Raw genomic sequence first — 20359 nt, forward strand, 5'->3', positions numbered from 1 at the left:
GATCCATTAGCAGTCCTGTGTGGCCCTCTCTAACTCTTCATCCTGTTGCCCCTGTTGCTGCTGCTGCTGCTGCTGCTGCTGTTGCTGCTGTTGCTGCTGCTGCTGCTGCTCCTCCTCCTCCTCCTCCTCCTCCTCCACCACCACTTCCTCCTCCTCCTCCTCCTCTTGTTCCTCTTTCTCACTCAGTTCCTCTCCGATCACGTCTAGCCGCGCGTCCTGCCCGCTATGCTTCTCCTCTGCGCCGTCGTGATGAAGCCCCACCACCTGCAGCTGCAGTCGCCGCTCTTCCACCAGCAGGAGGCGCTCTCTGACACCCTCCGCAGCCACCGCTGTGTCGCTGGGACTCCCAAAGTACTGCTCGCTCCTGAAACCACACCAATCCCAGTTAGGAGTTTTGTATTACATCGAGTGTGCTTATGTGCTTTATTCTCGCTTCATCACACAAGGTACGCCAATTCAAAGTCCAAAAACAGGATTGTGTGTGTGTGTGTACGTACCCATCGGGGAACATAACGGGCATGGTCAGTCTGTCCAGCAGAGTTTTCCCCGAAGAGTCGACTTCATCCAGAGACTCTGGTTCCACACACTCCTGTTGTAACACCTGAAACACAGTACACACACGTACTGAAGGCATTTCTATGGTCTGGATCGTGTGTGTGTGCACAATGTAACATGTAAACTCAAACATAGTATAACATGGCACCTGTCAGTCTGACAACCTGTCCATTTTCAAAAAACACCCCACCTAAAAAAATGCTATTGTAAACATGTCAGCAATCCTTTCATCAATATAATACAGATTGTATTGATAATGTTAAAAGGCCTCACACACACACGGGGTCAGGCTTCTAGCTATCTAATGGATTTACTGCTGCTCTATGAGCCTCGACACTGCCTGGATCCTCAGACAAGAGTCTTCTACTTGTTCCACCTACCAGTCTTCTTACTAAAGGGGACCGGGGCCTTTTCTATCAGGGCCCCTCAGTTGTGGAACTTGCTGCTTGAGTATCTCAGGCAAGCAGGATCTGTTTCATCTTTTAAATCACTTTTTAAGACTCACTTTCATATAAAGGCCTTTTTACAGTTTTTTACAGCACAAGGTAAAGTGTTTACAACAACATGTTTTCCATTGAATTTATGTGACCAGACACAAACTCCACAACCATTTGTGATTCTCTGACGTTAAAGGACAAGCTCTCATTTTTGAAGTCAGCTTTAAAACAATAGTCAGGTGTCCATATTAAGATTAAAACAGGGTTTGCTTGTTGTAATCATTCCTCCTGTTCATACTGACCATTAGAAGTTCCCCTAATGTACTTCTAATGATGGGGGATAAACCCAGAGTCCTCACTTGAGACACATTCACTGCACTCAGGTATTCTCCATTTCATTTGTGAGAATACTAGCGATAATTGGCTGGACCTCCTATTGAATTAGGTCAGTCACTTTAAAGGGGGATGAATATTTATGCAATCACTTATTTTGCATTATATATTTTTGATTAATTGACATTACTTTGTAGAAATCTGTCTTCACTTTGAGTTGTTTTTTGTAAATTATGTTTTTCAAAAGCCCAATGATCTTGACCATGATTCAATTTATAAAAGCAATAAAAGGGGAAAACTTTTTATAGGCACTGTATATTATCAGCTTTGGAACTTACATCTGTTTACATCTTCTTATATGTCTGTTACAATAATATCAGCCTGATGCTACTGTAGATAGAACAGGATTTAGTCTCTTTCGTTCACACGCTACTTTAACAGCTGACACATTGCGCTTTCTCTGTCTCACCTTCTCCGCGGAGGTGTGGAAGCTCAGAGCCAGCTCTAGTCTCTGCTGTCTCTCCTCGGAGCTGACGCTGAACTGTTTCCAGATTCGGTTGAGCCTCGGCAGAGTGTCTCCAGATGAGCGCGTGGTACAGCGCAGAGACTGACAGAGGACCACGGTCGCCTGCAGCAGCTGGCGGCCGTAGTCATAGGTGCTCTGTGGGAGGAGAGGCAGGAAGACCAAAGTAAGTTATTGTCAGTCGATTTTACATTTAGATTTGACTGTTTTACAATTTTCGCCATGTCAGCAGCATGGCTTCTTGGACGGAAATGTCAGTCATTCAATCAACCACTTAAGTCCAGAATGACATATCTTAACAAGTATTTCATGGCTTGCTATAAAACTTTAGATATTTATTCTTCTGCCCCACAAAGGAAGTGAGCAGTAGCTACAGATACAGTGGAGTTGAGAAAAAACAATGGATCAAAATTACAAATAAGAATAAGAATAGTCTTTATTGTCATTGTACATGTACAACCAAATTGAAATTATAAAGAAAAGAAAGAAGGTGCTTGTAAAAGAATAAAATAAATGAGTAATAATTACTAAAACTAATGAAGTACTAAACTAACTAAAACACATAATACACACAAACAAGACATTCCAATGGCTGTCATCAGTATTCCATAATTGTCACCTGAGCAACGTCCACAAACTTCCTGTGTTTGTCCAGCATGGTCCTGGTCTCCTGAGACTCATCACCCAGTCTCACGTGAGTCTTCAACAAGGCGTCCATCAGCTCGCTCAGCCACTCTACTGACTGAACACACACACACACACAACCATCGTCATCTCATCAATACACAATGTGCTTATATGTGCAAATGTGTTGTTGTTGTCGTGGTTGCGTGTCTGACCTGTAAAGCGTCTTCCTCACATTTGAACAGTTGGACCATCTGTAGCATCTTTAGCCTCCTCACGTCAACCATGTCCTCACACCTGCAACACACACACCTCTGCTATTAAAGACCTAATACACATAACATAACCCATTAGACCTGTGTTTTCTTTTCAAAATAAAAGGATGAAGATAAAGCTTGAGTTATGCTTCTGCGTCGGAACGACTCCGTAGCTACGCCGTCGGCCCAACGCCGTCATTGACCTTTTGAAGTTCTGCGTCGAGGGAACGCGTTGCTCTGCAATTCACCGCCATGCCACTAGGGGGTGTGTGTGGTTTCAGAGGAGTCATATCCGTATCCTTGTTTATCTTCCGGTCACAGTAGCATGTTTTTTTTTGTTTTTTGTTGGTCACAGTAGCATGTAGCATTGCGTTATGTGCGTTAATAACAGAAAATGCATACCTTTTGTTCATTATTAATAACAATGGCGGTGTTGCAGGAAGAAAGACCGGAAAAAGCAACTGCCGGAGGAACTGACGTTTTGAGCGGACTAATCACAGCCCTTGCGGTCCGCGTTGCTGTGACGTGTAGTTAGGATTTTTTGGAGGTGCACGTCAGGCTACGGCGTAGGGGTCCGTGTCAACGCAGAGAGCTCTGCGTAGCTACGCCGTCGTTCCGACGCAGAAGCATAAATCAAGCTTGAGGATAAGAAACCACTTTTTGGGTACAAGATACTCTGGCTTTTTCTTTTGTTTTCTCAATGGAATTGGAAGGGTTACCATATGTATGTACTTGTAAACAAAGATTGCATTTTCAAAATATTGTATTTTATTATTTTTTCCATGGTACCTACATATACGTATGTGTCATTGTACCTAAAGATGTACTGATACCTGTGACTAAAAAGAAAATAATAATAATAATTTAATCTTTAATAAAAAGCTTTATTATAATGTAGCCTTCTATCATAGGAAGACGGTCACACTGAGCCTGACCGCATCCTGCTACACAACAGAACAAACCACCAACCAGAGAACACTTTACAGACTAGATAGCTAATTAGCTGCTCAGCTGTAGCACATTAAACAACATATAAATACCTGCTAATGTCACTTTGGTCCTGTTAAACGTCTGGAGTGGTTCTTACCCTCAGTATCACTGCTAACAACACACCATCTGTCCATTACTTGTAGCTACAGCAGTTTGTCTGTAACCCTTACCCTGACCCTAACCCTGCCAGACAGCAGGCTGGACTCTGGGGGTTTAGCTTGTTCTGACAGATGAACATGTTTCTGATGTCTCTCCAACAAAGATGAATTGAATCTGCAGGAGAGCTTCACCTGGTTGATAATAAGAAAAGCAAAAGAAGAAGAATAATTACCTCTGTTTGCGGAGCTGCATCTCCTCCATCACAGCCTGGATGTGCTGAACGTTGTCCTGTTGTTCTCCAGCTGGACCCTCCGTTTCCTCCAGAGACCACGACGGCTGGCTGCACATCTGCTCCAGCAGCAGGCCGCCCTTCTGACGCAGAGAAGCAAGACCTGCCTCTGCACCGAGGGGAGAGGGAGAGGGAGAGTTACAACAGAGGCCTGTTTTCTACTCCCGTCAGTTAACTGCTCTGCCACAGGTGTTTAACATGTAGATGCACATAGATCGTTAACACAAAAGTTTTATTATTATTTTTAGTGGAAAATTCTCAAGATTCATCATTCAGAGGACGAACCGACAGTCTGCAGCTTTTCCTCCAGCTGTTTGAGGTTTTGTTGAATGGAAGCTCCGTCAGCTGGAGCCACGTCGGCACAGAGCATGCCCAGTAGACCGTCCAACTGCTGGGACAACTGCAGAGGAGACACACACACAGAGATTCGATTGCTCGGAATAAATCACATACATGTTTGACACATTCAGCTCGGTATGTTTACCACCAGAGGAGCTGCTAAAATTCTAAGAAATCTAGAATCTGGGACAAAGCTAGCAGTTTCCCTCTAAGCCTTTGTGCTAAATTAGGCTAAAAATATACTGGAGCAACTATATCTCTGAATGCACAAATGTCAAACTTCATCTTAACTCAGAAGACAGAGGATTTCACTGCATGGAGAGTGTCTATAGCAGAGGGAAACAGTCTCTGCTCATGCTTCTACAACTTTTCTACACACTACTTTAACTTAGGACTGAGCCATATAAACAAAATCTAATATCACAATGATGTTATGACCAAATACCTCAACATCGATATTGTGATGACTATTGGTGCTTTCACAAAATATCTAAACAATGAGATTTTTGATAAATGACCGTCAGTAATGTGGATATATTGGCTAAGTGGGTAAAAGCAAATAATAGAACAGCTAGAACAGTCGGCTAAGTTCAGTAAATGACATCATTTTACTGTAATGCAGCCTTTGAAAGCAGGAAAACACAACACTTTTGCAATATCAACCATATTACGATATAATATCAATATATTTCCCAGCACTACTTTAACCTCTTTGTGGCTCAAAAAGCAGCCTGTTAAACCGCGTAGCTGCTTTTATTGAGCTCTGTCAAACATGTAATCTATTCAAATCTGTGCTGTGTCTCAAATCTCCTTCTTCTGTACTTACACCTAATATTTTGAGTACGTAAGTGCATTTACTTCACTATGCACACTTCTCGCCCTCAACGGTCGCCATCTTTGGCTACATAGCGGAAGGGGAGGGGCCCCTTTTCAAACAGGAAATGGCATCAGAGGACTTTGTAACTACAGTGAACATCGCCGCATTATACAAATGTAAATTATACATGTGTTTTTTGCACTAAGCACCACTATACTGTTGTCACATAGAAACCATCAGTAGGTTTATTGGTTTCATTTAGCAGTCTGTAATGATTTGGTAACGTTACTGATAACGCGAATGCTAATGCTAGCTTGCTAACTAGCTAATCATCATTTCCAGTAAGTGTGCAACGGCTGTGTTTGATTTGAGACAATAACCTGTCGGAATTTGCGCACTGCACAAGTTAGTACACAGGTAACTACACAGAAGTGTACTATCAGAAGTGTACTAACAGAAGTGTACTAACAGAAGTGTACTAACAGAAATGTACTAACAGAAGTGTACTAACAGAAGTGTACTAACAGAAGTGTACTATCAGAAGTGTACTAACAGAAGTGTACTAACAGAAGTGTGTGATTTTAGACACAGCGCTAAAATGGAAGAATTCTGATTGTGTCACCATGATAAGTTGTATAATCCTGTCTCATAGTATGATGCTCTGTGCAGTGTCTGATAAGCTTTCACAACTAATAGATGTTTTACTTTAATGGACTTGTTAGATTGTATCTCATCATCACACTGCTCTCTATTAAAACACATCAACACTACCACCCTGTGCTTTTTAAATACATGGTTGTTTTCAGTCTGGACACCCAGTAACTGCACAAACAGCAGCTGATTCTTTGTGTGTGTGTGTGTGTGTGTGTGTGTGTGTGTGTGTGTGTGTGCGTGTGTTGTACCTCCTGTGTGGTGCTGTGGAAGCACTGCGCTGCCTGCAGGACGTTCTGTCTGCTCTCCAGCTGAGCCGCCTGTTGATAGCAGACATCACTCAGTTGCTGCTGCAGAGCCTTCAGCTCCACCACCTCCTCCTCCTCCCCCGCACTGAGCAAGGCAGCAATCTGCTGGTTCAACTCCACGTACACTGCGAACCACTCCTGTAAACACACACACACACACACACACACACACAAAGAATCAGCCCAATGCTCAAAGTGTGACCTTTAGACATTTTGACTGACTGAACAAATGCTTCTGATTTGACATGCAGATCTTTAGTGTTCTAACTGTATTCACTGCTCTGTGTGACGAGTCTCAGCTCTTGCATTGATCGCAACATGAAAGTCATGTGACCCTAATTATCAGGCTTAAATGCTTAAATGCATTAAGAGTGAATTTGTATCTTCTGACGTTTTCATGGTTTCTAACTACAGACTGCAGAATGGAAACAAACTGCTCTCAGATCTAACTTTAACTTCAAAATGTGATTCATCTGTTTGTCCTCATCACATGATGGTGCGTTTGTGTTCATTACACTGTGCTGGCTCTCGATCTCTTCGTGTTTCTGCTGCAGGGTCTGAGCCGCTCGCATCGAGTCCCCGATCGCCTGGTGAGTCTTCAACAGCTCCGAACCTGGACCCTGCAGCCAGGTGACCACCTGAGAGAAAAGACAGAAAGAAAACACTGTTACAATTACACACCGTGAGCAAATACAGACATAGATAGAGATATCTCCTGTAGAGCAGCTAGGTGGCGAAGCTATTTCGGGCATCCCTGGTTCAGTGAAGTGCCGTTCATTCAGGACGGTTGAAGCACTTCTACAGCTTAGATCAGGAATGTCTGAACTGTGTCTGCAGGTTTTCATTCTAACCAAGCAGGAGCACACCAGGCTTCACTCATTTAACCAACGGATCTCAGTCTTCAGACAGTTGATTGGTTGAATTGTGTGCTCTTGATTGGTTGGAGCAAAAACCCTGTAGTCACACAGCCCTTTATGGAATAATTTGGACATGTCTGGCTTAGATCAACATGAAGCTATGGTTGAACCCTAACCTTGGAAGTAGGTAAAGTTGTGCCAGGAACCTCCACCCTGCTTCCAAATCTATTTGACCCTCTGTTAATGTACTGTGGGAGTACATCATGTGTTAAAAAAGGGTTATATCTCCCACACAGTTCTTTCTATATTACATACTCATATATTAAAGCTGAGACATGGCAAGTTAATATAGTATCTATTATTTTATTTCAAATTAAAAGCACTGAAGAACAGAGCCTGAAGAACAAAAAAACAAATGTGCAAATGTCCAAACACTGCCTGGACTGTGTTGTAAGGAACACATTTGAGGGAATTCTGGAATGTTCCATTAACTCCACCAAATACATAATGTTTTGGGGTTTTCCTGCTTTTAGCTTGCCAGGGGAGAGATCTGGTTACTAATGTAGTTAATGTGGAAGAATGTGGTGGTTTTGCAGGGAGAGCAGCTACTAGAGGATGTCAGCAGTTTGTGTTCCACTCTGATGCTGAGGTATCGCTGATAAGTAGCTCTCTGCTTGAGCGGTGGAAGGAACAGCTGACACGCTTTCCTAAAAATATTCAACCTTAAGGCTCTTAAATCATGTGAATAAATAACCAACAGCCAACAGCGCTGTCTGCACAGGATCAGTTACAGATTCATTTGGTAAAACAACACCTATGAATAAGCTGTGTATCATTGTCACTTGTATTTGATGTATTGATGTATTATTTACATTATACAGTGTATGTATATGCTTTGGAAACGTGTTTGATTTAAAACATCAGGCTGATAAAGCCTCACTGACATGAACTGCATTGAGAGACTGTGTTGTTGTTTGTGAGAATCTCCTTCAGTCTCTGAGCTTTAGTTCAGCAGAGCGACCAGCAGGGGGCATTCAGCCTTTCTGTGCAGAGTTCACACATTACAAAATGATTTTCTTTAATGATCACCGTCCATAAATATTTTCTCCTATGAATTATTTATATTAAAGTCAGCATTGCTTTTTTCATCCATCACATTTTCCTTTTGTTGCTTTGGCAACACAAATTCAAAACACTATGACTGTTACAGCTGACTGAAAAAGAAAAACTGAAATTGATACAACAGCTGAAGCATATGAGGGTAGAATAGAAACAGCTGATCTAAGTATAGCTGAATTCATGCGTTGCAGCATTTTAGCATTGCACTAACAGTCAAAAGACAATAGAAACAGATTTGAAAACGTTACAAATCAAAGCAGTGCAAGCAGAGATCTTCTGACTTTTAGTCTGTAACACACTGGATACTACACTTCCCATAATGCAACTTCAAGGTGTCTTTGCCAGCTAAATGCTCACATCTTTCAAAGTCCATATCCCACATATGTAACACAGGCTGTCAAGTGTCAATCTGAGATAACCCTGATGACATCATCAGTGACACAGTTACTATTACACCCAAATGACATTGGTGAAGTGCCCCTTTAAACGTCATGACAAATTTTAGTCATATATTAGTGTAAGCATCTCCTAAGAACAACAAATAAAAAAGTGATACAAAATAAAATAAAATACTATATACAATAAAACAATCTCCAAATAGTATATACAATAAATAATAAATATGTAAAACATCAGTGGGAGTGGGAGGTACTGGGAGCTGTGGTGTTATACAGTCTGATGGCTGATGTTATGAAAGAGCCTCCCAAGCACTTTGAGGAACGTGGCTGAGTGTGTACAAAAATATATGTATATATGTGTGTATATATATATATACACACACACACACTTACATTTTTGTTATGAGCTGGAGTCAAAATGATCATCATATTACTTACAGCACAGAAATTTCTGGAACTGTCTATGCAGATGTGTGTCAGCATTATGATCATTGTATTTATCAGGTCAGTGATGTCGAGAGCTAACACCCACACACACACACACACGCACGTTTGCTTAGGTCACTTTTGGGGACATTACATTCATCACCACTACTTGCCTCACCTTATTTTAACCCTAACCTTAACCACTGACCCACGTAATCATTATCTTACCAATTGGGGACACAGCTTTTGTCCCCAATTGGACAAGCCGCCCCAATTAACTGGTCTTTAGTTCGAAATTTGTCTCCAAACACAGCCTATGACAGACCCATGCACACACAGCACACACATACACACATTGCAACAATCCAGAACTAGGCCAACCCCCCCCACCACCACCTCAAATCCTCCAGGCTACCAACCGGCATGTTGAAGTTACTATGGCAACCCCAGGCTCATCTCCAAGACACTGGCATTACCCATCAGCCCCTGCAGGGCTGCAGGAACCCCAGTAATCACTGACTATTCTTTTACTGAAGTGCTGCAGAGCGAAGCAGTATAGCTCTGCCTGCTCATTGACACGGTTAGTGAGGGTCAAAGGTCAAAGGCTTGATGATAAAAGAATAAGGGCAAGACACACAGGGTAAAGACTGAGGAGGCTGATAATACAGGACACTGTCTGTAGAGAGCTGTGAGAGTATAGAAGACACGATACAATGCCTGTGACACATTTCATGGCACTCTATCCTTTGTGCATGTCTCTCTTTCTCCATTACTCATGTCTGTCTGCACCTTCAGGTCAGAAGTAAAGGTGAATATTTGACACTGTACCTGCATGACCTTGGCATGGATCTCATCTAGCTGGGTGCGTTTGTTTCGCTGTCTGCAGAGCTCCTGGTATCGTGTGTACTGCTCCCTGAGCGAGTCCAGCAGCTTCATCACCTGAGGCTGAGCAAGCAGCTCCTCCTCCATGGGACACCAGGCCGGACCTGTGTGGTCAGAGGTCACAGAGGGGTCAGGCAGAGAATCAGGATGTCTTTTTGTGTCTGGTCTAATCATATAAAACCTATCTGAAAATCTCTACTCTGTCAGGCTGTTCTGTTCATATTAAGGGTGATGCACACCTCCAGTGTTCTGCAGCGATTGAAGCATTTGTCATTACTCATCTCACAGTAAATACAGAACACATGGCCAAACATATGTGGACACCAGAACGTTAAAGCTATAAGTGGACGTATGTGCAGATTGGATGTGGCTGAACATGTTATGGGCTTTAATCTGCTACTATTACAGCCTCCACTCTCCTGCTATCAGGCTCTCCGCCAGATGTTGGAACCTGGCTGCAGGGATTTGCCCCCATTTTACAGCTACGACATCATCAGTGAGGTTCTACAGTGATGTTGTTGGGTGATGGGTCAGTTCCAGTTTATCCTAAAGATATTAGGCTGATACTAGGAGGGGCTGAGGTCAGAGGGGGATCTGTGCAGGCCAGTCAAGTTATCGAAGGGTGTGTTTCACTTATTACATTATAAGAGGATGAGGGGTAATGATATCTCGGGAAGCAATTTTGGCCTAATCTAATAGAGAGCAGCAGGTCAGAGCTTCTAATATGAGTCTACAATGTGATATAAAACACTGTGGGACAATCATACACAGTTCATTTTTTGTTCCCTTTTTTAAAAATTGTATTTTATTTTGAAATTTTCTTAGAAGCTTGCATGAAAGTTGGAAAGTAGATTTTTTTCATCTTTATTATGTATTTTCTATGAATTTCAAATAACCACAATAAACTGTAATAATCTAAATCAGTACTAGAGCCTGATCGATATATCGGTCAGATGATATTATCTGCAGATATTGACCTACTATATACATATATGTTGTCGGATATGTGCAAATCATTTTTTTTAAAGTTATACGAGCACATTTAATGTATATTTGATCCTTTTTCTTAATTCAATTTCAATATATATATATGTGTACATGTTTTTTTTGTTATGATGTATCACTGGGTGACATCACATTACAAAAACAATGTTGTCATCACTACGTAGCAAGATGTATAAAATGAAATGATGACAGTAGTCCTGTCACAATAATTATCAACTTATCATACAATAACCTCATTATCAACATCATCATGATACATGATGACAATGATGAAATCTGAACAGGTCTAAATGACAATAAAGAGTATATATGTATATATATGTATGTATATATATATATATATATATATATATATATATATATATATATATATATATATATATATATATATATATATATATATATATATATATATATATATATAAAACAGATGTGCTGGAATATTTCTGGACAGCTGTTTCTGAGGTTAGGGTCACAGTGGATTGAATTAATGGACACTTTAGTTGTGACATTTCACTTCTGGTGTTAAATCTTTACACAGAGCCTACAACTCTAATAGTCTACTCAGTCCCCTCCCTCACTATGTCACAGAGTAGTATTTAGTGCTCTGGAGTAGCTGAATGGAGCATTCAGACATCCATCTCCAACACAGAGAGAAAAATATGCACAAAACACTACAGATGACAATTGTAGTGACATCAGAGGTGGAGCAGTGGCAGTGCAATAACAGCTGCTTCCTCACCTCCCTGTCCTCCTCCCACTCCTCCCTCGGAGCCGTTGAATCGACGCTGCTGCAACTCTGACAGCAACTCATGACCTGCACACAGACAGACGGACAGACAGTAAGACAGACAGACAGACAGACAGAGAGAGAGAGAGAGAGAGATGGTTTTAGGTTTTAAAGTCTGTTATAAAAGCATCAGAAACAATACTGCGTCAGTGTTTGTGTACATGCTGTGACATTATGAAGGGAGCTGGCAGAGGGAGGAGGGTGGTACCACAAACAAAGGCTCCTTTCACCTCTGCCCCAACACACAGAGCTGCTCAGTACAGTGAACACAGCCAGCCATCCATCATCCATCCATCCATCCTCTATCCTCTATTTAGCTGCAAGTCTTAGTGGTAGCAGATCACCTTCAGGTCCTCCTGCTGGATCCTGAGTTGTTTCCAGTCTGGTGTCAGCTGGTCTCAGATATCATGCGAACCAGCATATAAAACTGCCATTTCACTGAATGTGTGGGTGTAAATGAGAGCGGGTGATATTTACCAGTCTGAAGGACAGTCTCTGGGTCAAAGGACGGCAGGAGGGCACAGTCAGCTGGTCTGCAAGGGACAGACGAACACACGGCTCTGGATTACATCTGTCTACTGTTACTCTAAACTGTGTGTGTGTGTGTGTGTGTGTGTGTGTGTGTGTGTGTGTGTGTGTGTGTGTGTGTGTGTGTGTGTGTGTGTGTGTGTGTGTGTGTGTGTGTGTGTGTGTGCGCGCGCGTGCACGTACTTGTCCTTGTCCACCGAGCTGCTCTTGTCACCCTCGTTGATGATGGACAGCTCATCCAGCAGCGACGTCGACTCCCTGGTGAATTTCTCGAAAACCTGCGATAATTGTCAGAAGAAAAGAAAAAAAAAAGAAGGTTAAAACTTGGATACCATGGTGATGAGCATTTGAAGTTGTATGTGCGAGCGTATGATTATTTAAGAATGAAATAGTGACCAGTCTCTTGTTGAGCCAGTCGTTGTGGTCGTAGTCCAGACTTCCTCCGAAATCGTCTGTCAGCTGACACGGTTCGATGTAACGAGTCAGCTTATTGGCCGAAACCAGGATCACCTGACAGAGAGCATATTAATCAGACTATAATCACACCGTCTTATTGTGTAGTTTGTATGTTGTTAATGTATTTTGTAGTTTTTTTTAATGTAATATAAACTTTCTACTGGCATGATTCAGCAGTGAATCACATGATGAATACAGTCAGTGATGACTATTCTTAACCTGAGCATTAGGCTCATGGTGACTGCTGTGATGTGGCATGGCTGCATCCCCCCCAGAGGCTTCCTATTGGCTGACTCAAAGTCTGAGGGCGGGTACTTTGGGTGCCAAATTGTACCCTTTTTTTTTTTTCCAACAGTGAAGGACCACACCTAAAGTTACTTTTAGCTTCTTATACAAAGCCTCGCCTATTTTTCACTAACCATTGAGTCATGAATCATAAAGTTAGGGACTATTCTTGATCCTTTCTACAGTTTTTTTAACCTACTGGCCCTGCTCACACACTGTAAATCAAACAATCTTCCAGTTTAGAAACACAACAGATCACAAGACACATGTGACACATACTTCTCCTCCAGCCTCCCAGAGCACTTTCTAAATGTGGAAATAGAGCATTCAGTGTTTCTGAATAAACCTGCCAGCTGATCTGAGGCTTCACAATCCTTCTATGAAGATGAGATTCTACATATAAACTAGTGTCTTCATGTGTCTGTGCTTAGGTTTTATCCCTTAACATTGTTAATGACTCCATAAAGCACTAAAGAAGAAAGAAGCTGCTTTCCACATAAACTAGACTAGACTGACAGACAAACGGTGGTGAGTGTGTCCTCCAGCTGTCACTGTAACAGATGCTGTCAGAGGTATTGGGCTCAGCTCAGTGTGTGTGTGTGTGTGTGTGTGTGTGTGTGTGTGTGTGTGTGTTTGTGTGTGTGTTTATTTAAATGTTGGGGTCACACTATAGGGCAGCTGTATGATACACACCCCTCTGTGACATCTACACACACACACCATAGTTTAGATGAGTCACATTTCAACACCCTTACTGGAATCGCCCTTCCACCAGCTGTGTGTGTGTGTGTTTGTGTGTCTGTGTTAAAAAAAAATGTCATGTAAATTACATGATTCAACACTCACAACTTACACATAAGCAAACATGCATATTGTGAACAGGATTATGGGAATTTGAGTCATTGTTCACTTTAAAAATGTGGCCATTTTTAACCAACTATTAAATCTCAGATGTCGGAGCATCCTTGAACACACCACGACAGGTAGCATTTTCCACTCAGCATACGATGATGATGGTGATGTCATTATGACAAAAAAAAAAAGTAATCTGTGCGCAGCGAATTTTAAAGTCGCTAAAGATCCTCCAGCATGCTCCGGTTACCCCGGCAACAAGCGTGGAGCCAAGATGGCTGCAGAAATCTGGGTCACAGTGACTACTGATCTCTGTCGGTAAAACCATCTGTTGTAATAGAGGAGGCGGAGAGGACAGTGGCCGAAAATCACACACTCACACTCACACTCACACACTCTCTCTCTCTCTCACACACACACACACACACACACACACACACACACACACACACACACACACACACACACACACACACACACACACACACACACACACACACACACACACACACACACACACACACACACACACACCATTGATCCTGGCTCAGGTTTCCAGCAGCACTCACAACGGTTAATGATGCTCAAGGTTATTATAACAGGCTCAGTTTCTCTGTTTGATATTAGGTAACACAATGGAGGTGTGTGTGTGTGTGTGTGTGTGTGTGTGTGTGTGTGTGTGTGTGTGTGTGTGTGTGTGTGTGTGTGTGTGTGTGTGTGTGTGTGTGTTATACAAGCTGGAAACACAGACCTGGTGTGCAGTTATTTGAAAATTAGAGTCAAATTAAGTTTAAATTTAAATTCTAGACCGATTCCAGTTATCTCTCATTGCTGGATGCTTGCAGAGTCAGCGAGTTTAAAGTGAGGGTAAATCTGCAGCTTGAACCCCCCCCCCCCCCCCCCCCCCCAAATAAACCCTGAAGCTGGTTGGTTGGTGCTGAATCTCACCTCAAAGCCCAGGCGGTCCTTCTCCTTCCAGAAGCAGAAATGCGTGACCTTTTTATCCCAGAATTCATCTGGTTTCACCACGCAGACCAGGGACACCTCGGCAGGGATCACATTCTGAAACAGCATTATTATCATCATCATCATCATCATCATCATCATCGTCAGCTTTTAAACATCCTGATAAAGTAACACAGGCATGTATGTGATTATTAGGAACCATACTGGTAAGTGTTAAATGTGTGTTTACCTGTAGCATGAGCACCACAGTCTTCACTATGTTCCACTGAGACTTGCGTCCATCCACGATGACAGTGAAACCACGAGCCTTACACTTCTCACTGAGAGAGAGAGAGAGAGAGAGAGAGAGAGAGAGAGAGAGAGAGAGAGAGAGAGAGAGAGAGAGAGAGAGAGAGAGAAGGATATCTTTCAAACTATAAACACAAACATTTACATAGTGTTTCCTGTTCAAACATGTTTGTGTTGCCTTTCCAGATTGACTTGCCTTAATAAAAAAAAACAATCATTTGTTCTTTTCCACACTCTGTGTTTACATTAAGATCAGTGTGTAGACTGTCAGTGTGCTGCATTCAAGTCCTGTTATTGACAAGTGGAAAAATGAGCTGCCTAATCAGAAGCTTTTGAATGCAATGCTGTTAGAGACTTAAAATCATGATGACGTCTACTTGCATGGATTTAAATAATAATTACGCTTAGTTACAACCTGGGTCTTATTTGTGTAGTTTTCTATCATTTCTATCATTTCTATCAGTTGTAATTAGGGCCCGACCGATACTGGATTTTTTTGGGGCCAATACCAATACAAATGTTTTTTTCCAATATTGATATATGGGCCAATAATCTTATTTATACAGAATATGTACATAAACACATATTTTTGGCAATGTGGTTATCAAACACTTGAGATAAAGATATGTGATGTCTATATTTTACAGCGCACTGAAACAGTAAACTACACTGGGAATGTAATCATTATAAATTCCTATAAATAATAAAACACAACTACAACAAAAAAACATATGTGATATATATTAAAAATTGAAGTAAGAAAAAGGATACACATACATAATGTACTAGCTATATAACTTTATTGGACAACATGCCGGTACCGATGTATCTGTGATAAGCCAATATCGGCCAATAATATCAGTTGACCAATATATCGGTCTAGCTCTAGTTGTAATAGCATTCAATTCTATTTATACAGCACCAAATCACAACAGAAGTTAACTCAGGGCTCTTTTCACACAGAGCTTTATTTTACAGAGACCAAAACTCCCCTTTAATAGGAAGAAACCTTGTTAGGACAGTCTGACAATGTCATCTTAACCAAAGTAATGATATCAAAAACTACAAATTTAAGATGAGGAAATACCAACTGATCCAAATATATGATGACATTTCTTTCTAAAAAGTGAGTATGTGTTAGTTGTATGTGGACAGTAGTGATGCACGCCAAGTTTCTGACAGCTCCTGTAAAGTATTTTGGAGGAAAAACTTCCATGACTGATGAGTAGAAAGTATCGACCGCATCTTCACTGCAGAAACAGAGTGGAGACTGACTCTTCTGTAAAGCAGCTGAGGATAAGTGATGTCACAGCTGATGAGGAGCTAATGAAATGAGATGAAACTGACTGATCAGCGTCTTTGGGAAACTTTCCCAAAAAGACTAGTCTCAAAGTGTGTCTTGAAAAGTGTCTCGATCAGCTGTTGGAAAAGGTGGTGGTGGTGGTGGCTGGTCTCTTATAATCAGGGTTGTCTCATATTCAGGCTAATACGGTAAAACACAAGCTGTAATAAACCGGAATGATCTTTTAAACCTTTTACGGTAAATGTGAACATGCTGGATTGTGACAGATACAAAGTACAGAGGCAGCAGCTCCTCTTAACTCCAAACATGTCCACATATTAAAAATGACACCAAACCGCCTTTTATAAACAGAAATGCACACACTGCTGCTAGTGCTGCTACCAGTGTGTGTGTGTGTGTGTGTGTGTGTGTGTGTGTGTGTGTGTACCTAGGAATGCTGAGCAGGTAGTCCAGTGTGACGCTGAGCTCCTCCATGCTGGTCTGATCTGAACTGAGTGGGATGGTCAGGATCAGACCACTGCGCCTGTCTTTGCCTCCTAAAATCAAACAGACACACACACAGAGAGACACACACGTGTGATGACACACCAGACTGCATTACAGTCCTCACACTGAGGACAATGAGGACATACATGTAGACGTGGTATTTATGTGTGTATGTTACCTGACAAAAAGGCCAGCTTCTTCTTGAGGATGGAGAGGATGGTGGTCGCATCCATGGTAACGATGGACATCTGTAGACACACATACACACAACACTGTCAGTGGTACACAACCCACTACACACTCTGAGTCCACATCACTCCACAGTCTCAGATACTAGTCCACAGTCTCACAGTCCCTGTATGAGCTAATGTGTGTGTATGAATATCTTATCAATTCTAGAGAATAAAAGTCCTATTAATAAAGTCAACCATTGAAGCATCACTATTACCAGTGAATGCATCAGCAGTGAAGTATTACAGGAGTATTACAGAGACAGCACAGTGGTTTCCCATAAGGATTTTCTCTCAGCTGGCATTTCTCCAGCAGATTCCGATTCTTGGCTTCACATTGAGCTCAGTCAGTGATTTACTATCTGTTGTATCAGTATGTTTATGCAGTTAAAGCAATCAGTCCATAAATCAGTCAGTTAGTTTACATATCAGTCAATTATCTATAGATTATAATAATGACAATAAGTAAGATGCAGGCCTAGTTTGGAGCTAGCTGGTGGAAACCATTACAGACAATAGAACAGCTCTTTCTCTGGAAACCTTTAAGGCGAGACACCAAACACCACCTGTTTTCTCTCTCTACACTGTATATTATTAACAAAACCATCTGGTTGGTTCAACATTTGTCACTCGGTTGGCTGGTTTAAATTACCAATTGTTTCATTCTTTTATCTATGAAGGACTGATACTTTTTCATATTGTATGTTCTCATGCCTGGACGTTAAAAATTCCGCCAGTTTTCCGTGCTCTGTCCCAAAGTGAAATATTCCACATAGCAGAACGTCTCTTTCTTGTTCAATTCACACTCAAGTGAATGTAAAATAAACAAGTAGTGTTTTTTATGGGCGGGGGTTATTTCATCGGAACCACAACTTGTCATTTTGACACTGGAGTTTTTGTAGAGATTAAACAAACATGATGTAACATGTTAATTAGTGAGCTTTAGAAGGTGTTCATGGGGGGGAACTTGTTTTTCCTCTTGTATCCTGGCTTTAAGCTTAACTAAGTTAACCATCAACTGAATGTAAAATATTGATAGCCGAGCTTGTGGTAATAATCTTCTCTTCAAACTCTCCAATAAAGCAGATAAATACACATAATAATTCAGTTTGAGCTGCAACTAAAGATTCGTTTCATTATTGATGAATCAGTCACATATGTTCTTCATTAATCAACGAGTTGTTCAGTCTATTAATTGTCAGAAAACCATAAAAGATGTTGCTGTTTTCCAAAGTCAGAGGTGAAGTCCTCAAATGTCTTGTTTTGTCCACAACCTAAAGACAGTCAGTCTACTGCCATGCTAAACTAAAGTGGACTAAAGACATCACAAAATATTCACATGAGAAACTGGAACCAGAGAATCTGAACATTTCTTCTTAAGTAATGACTCAAAACTGTTAGAGTTGGCAATTCATTAAATAATTGGCAACTAATCAATAAATCAACTAATGGTTGTAGCTCTACACATCTCTTAATTACATTTTCTACTTTTACTGTATTTATGGAATATTGAAACTTTGTGTATACTTTATTCTACTATGTCTATGTGTATGATGTGAACATCTTGGGCATAAAAATGTCCCTCAGGTTGAAGAAGTTGTGTATCATGTTGACACTGTTGTGTGATCATGTGAAGACTTATCTCTTTTCATTTGGAGTAATGTCATGTCCTTCATTTAGTTTTCTCATCACTCTCCTCCACACATTTGCTTTTTAAATCTTTACTTTTAATTTTACTTTTTATTGCTAGTCTGCTCAATTTAGTTCCATATTTGTAATCATACTGTTGTGTGATACATATGTGTGTGTTCTTATCATTTGTGCTGATGCATGAGTTTGATGACTGCAGCACCAGTCACTCGGTCCAGCTGCAGAGCCTCATCCTCAGCCTGCCTGCGGCCTGCCTACAGCTGTACGACAGCCCGGACAGGCTCGGTTTGGCTCGGCTTGGTTCGGCTCGGCCCACAGACACAATGACCTACATTGAGCGGCAGCAGGCTGCGGTTGCTGTGGCTCTAACCTCCCTCACCTCACAATCCACGAACTCAGCATCGATGACTTTAGGAGTCAATCAGCAGTAAGTATTGATCAGGCGCTTTTTCTTACCTTCCAGTCAAATCTGTGGCATTCTTCTCTCCCGATTTTTTCTCCCAGTCCTCCTCTCCTCTCCTCTGTCTCGCCTTCTCTGTTGATCCTCCTCTTCTTCTTCCTCCTCCTCCTCTTCCTTCTCCTTTCTGGCTGGTTTACCTACAAATATTCAACCCTTTTTTCCATTAAAAGCACAACAGATCTCAGTTTGTTCTCCGTCCGCTTTGAACGACACTGGAAACACACAGAAAGCAGGCGGTGCTGCTCTGTGCTGCGCAGCCTCAGTGAAGCTCCACTCAAGAATACCACCTCCGTTAAAGCGACCTTCAAAATAAAAGACTGAATTTGTTGACCAAATGTGTATTAAATACGTGTATGTATTACATGAGTCCTTATAATACATCTATAATTATACAGTGGTAGAGAAGTATTCAGTTCACTATGTAAAAAATACTCCATTACAAAATCCTACTACAGTAAGAGTACTGCAGTATTATGTAGTTAAAGTATTACAGTAAAAGTACTGCAGTATTATGAGTGACGTAGTTAATGTAGTACAGTAAAAGTACTGCAGTATTATGAGTCATGTAGTTACAGTATTACAGTAAAAGTACGTAAGTATTATAAGTGATGTAGTTAAAGTATTACAGTAAAAGTACTGCAGTATTATGAGTGACGTAGTTAATGTATTACAGTAGAATACTGAAGTATTATGAGTGATGTAGTTAAAGTATTACAGTACAAGTACGTAAGTATTATAAGTGATGTAGTTAAAGTATTACAGTAAAAGTACACAAGTATTAGTGATGTAGTTAAAGTATTACAGTAAAAGTACTGCAGTATTATGAGTGACGTAGTTAAAGTATTACAGTAAAAGTACATAATTATTATGAGTGATGTAGTTAAAGTATTACGCTTATCACATGCCTCCAAAACAGCTTCAAGGTACCTTGGCATTGATTTTTCACTCTCTGAACTCTCCTGGAGGGATGGATCTCCTCACTGTAGGGGTCAAGCATCCAGACTTGTACTGTTTTTCCTTCAATTTGTCCCCCGTCTGTATTTTCTCAATGCTTTTATTTTAAAGGCATGGTGAAAGAGTGTGTGGCTTTATAAATATGGGGCAGTGTATCCGGGGCGGAGCCATTGGTACCGAGACCACGCCTATTACAGTTCAG

At 41.2% G+C, this 20359-nt stretch overlaps 1 protein-coding gene across 1 annotated transcript; it reads right to left on the reverse strand.

Moving 5' to 3' along the window:
* Nucleotides 1–108: 108 nt before the first annotated feature.
* On the reverse strand, nt 109–19328 carry sestd1 (SEC14 and spectrin domains 1; the record flags this gene model as incomplete). The annotated part of the gene is made up of 19 exons (XM_062431683.1): nt 19200–19328; nt 17042–17111; nt 16805–16913; nt 15016–15106; nt 14769–14882; nt 12624–12737; nt 12411–12505; nt 12177–12232; nt 11652–11726; nt 9851–10008; nt 6738–6860; nt 6166–6360; nt 4393–4507; nt 4051–4216; nt 2688–2769; nt 2468–2590; nt 1795–1986; nt 498–601; nt 109–364 (listed from the first exon to the last, which is right to left on the reverse strand). Coding segments are annotated over exons 2-19 (2238 nt in total), but the record flags the coding sequence as incomplete, so codon positions are not given.
* Between the last annotated feature and the right edge of the window lie 1031 nt (nt 19329–20359).

The sequence above is a fragment of the Scomber scombrus genome, chromosome 13, assembly GCF_963691925.1.
Source record: "Scomber scombrus chromosome 13, fScoSco1.1, whole genome shotgun sequence".
NCBI classification, from domain to species: domain Eukaryota; kingdom Metazoa; phylum Chordata; class Actinopteri; order Scombriformes; family Scombridae; genus Scomber; species Scomber scombrus.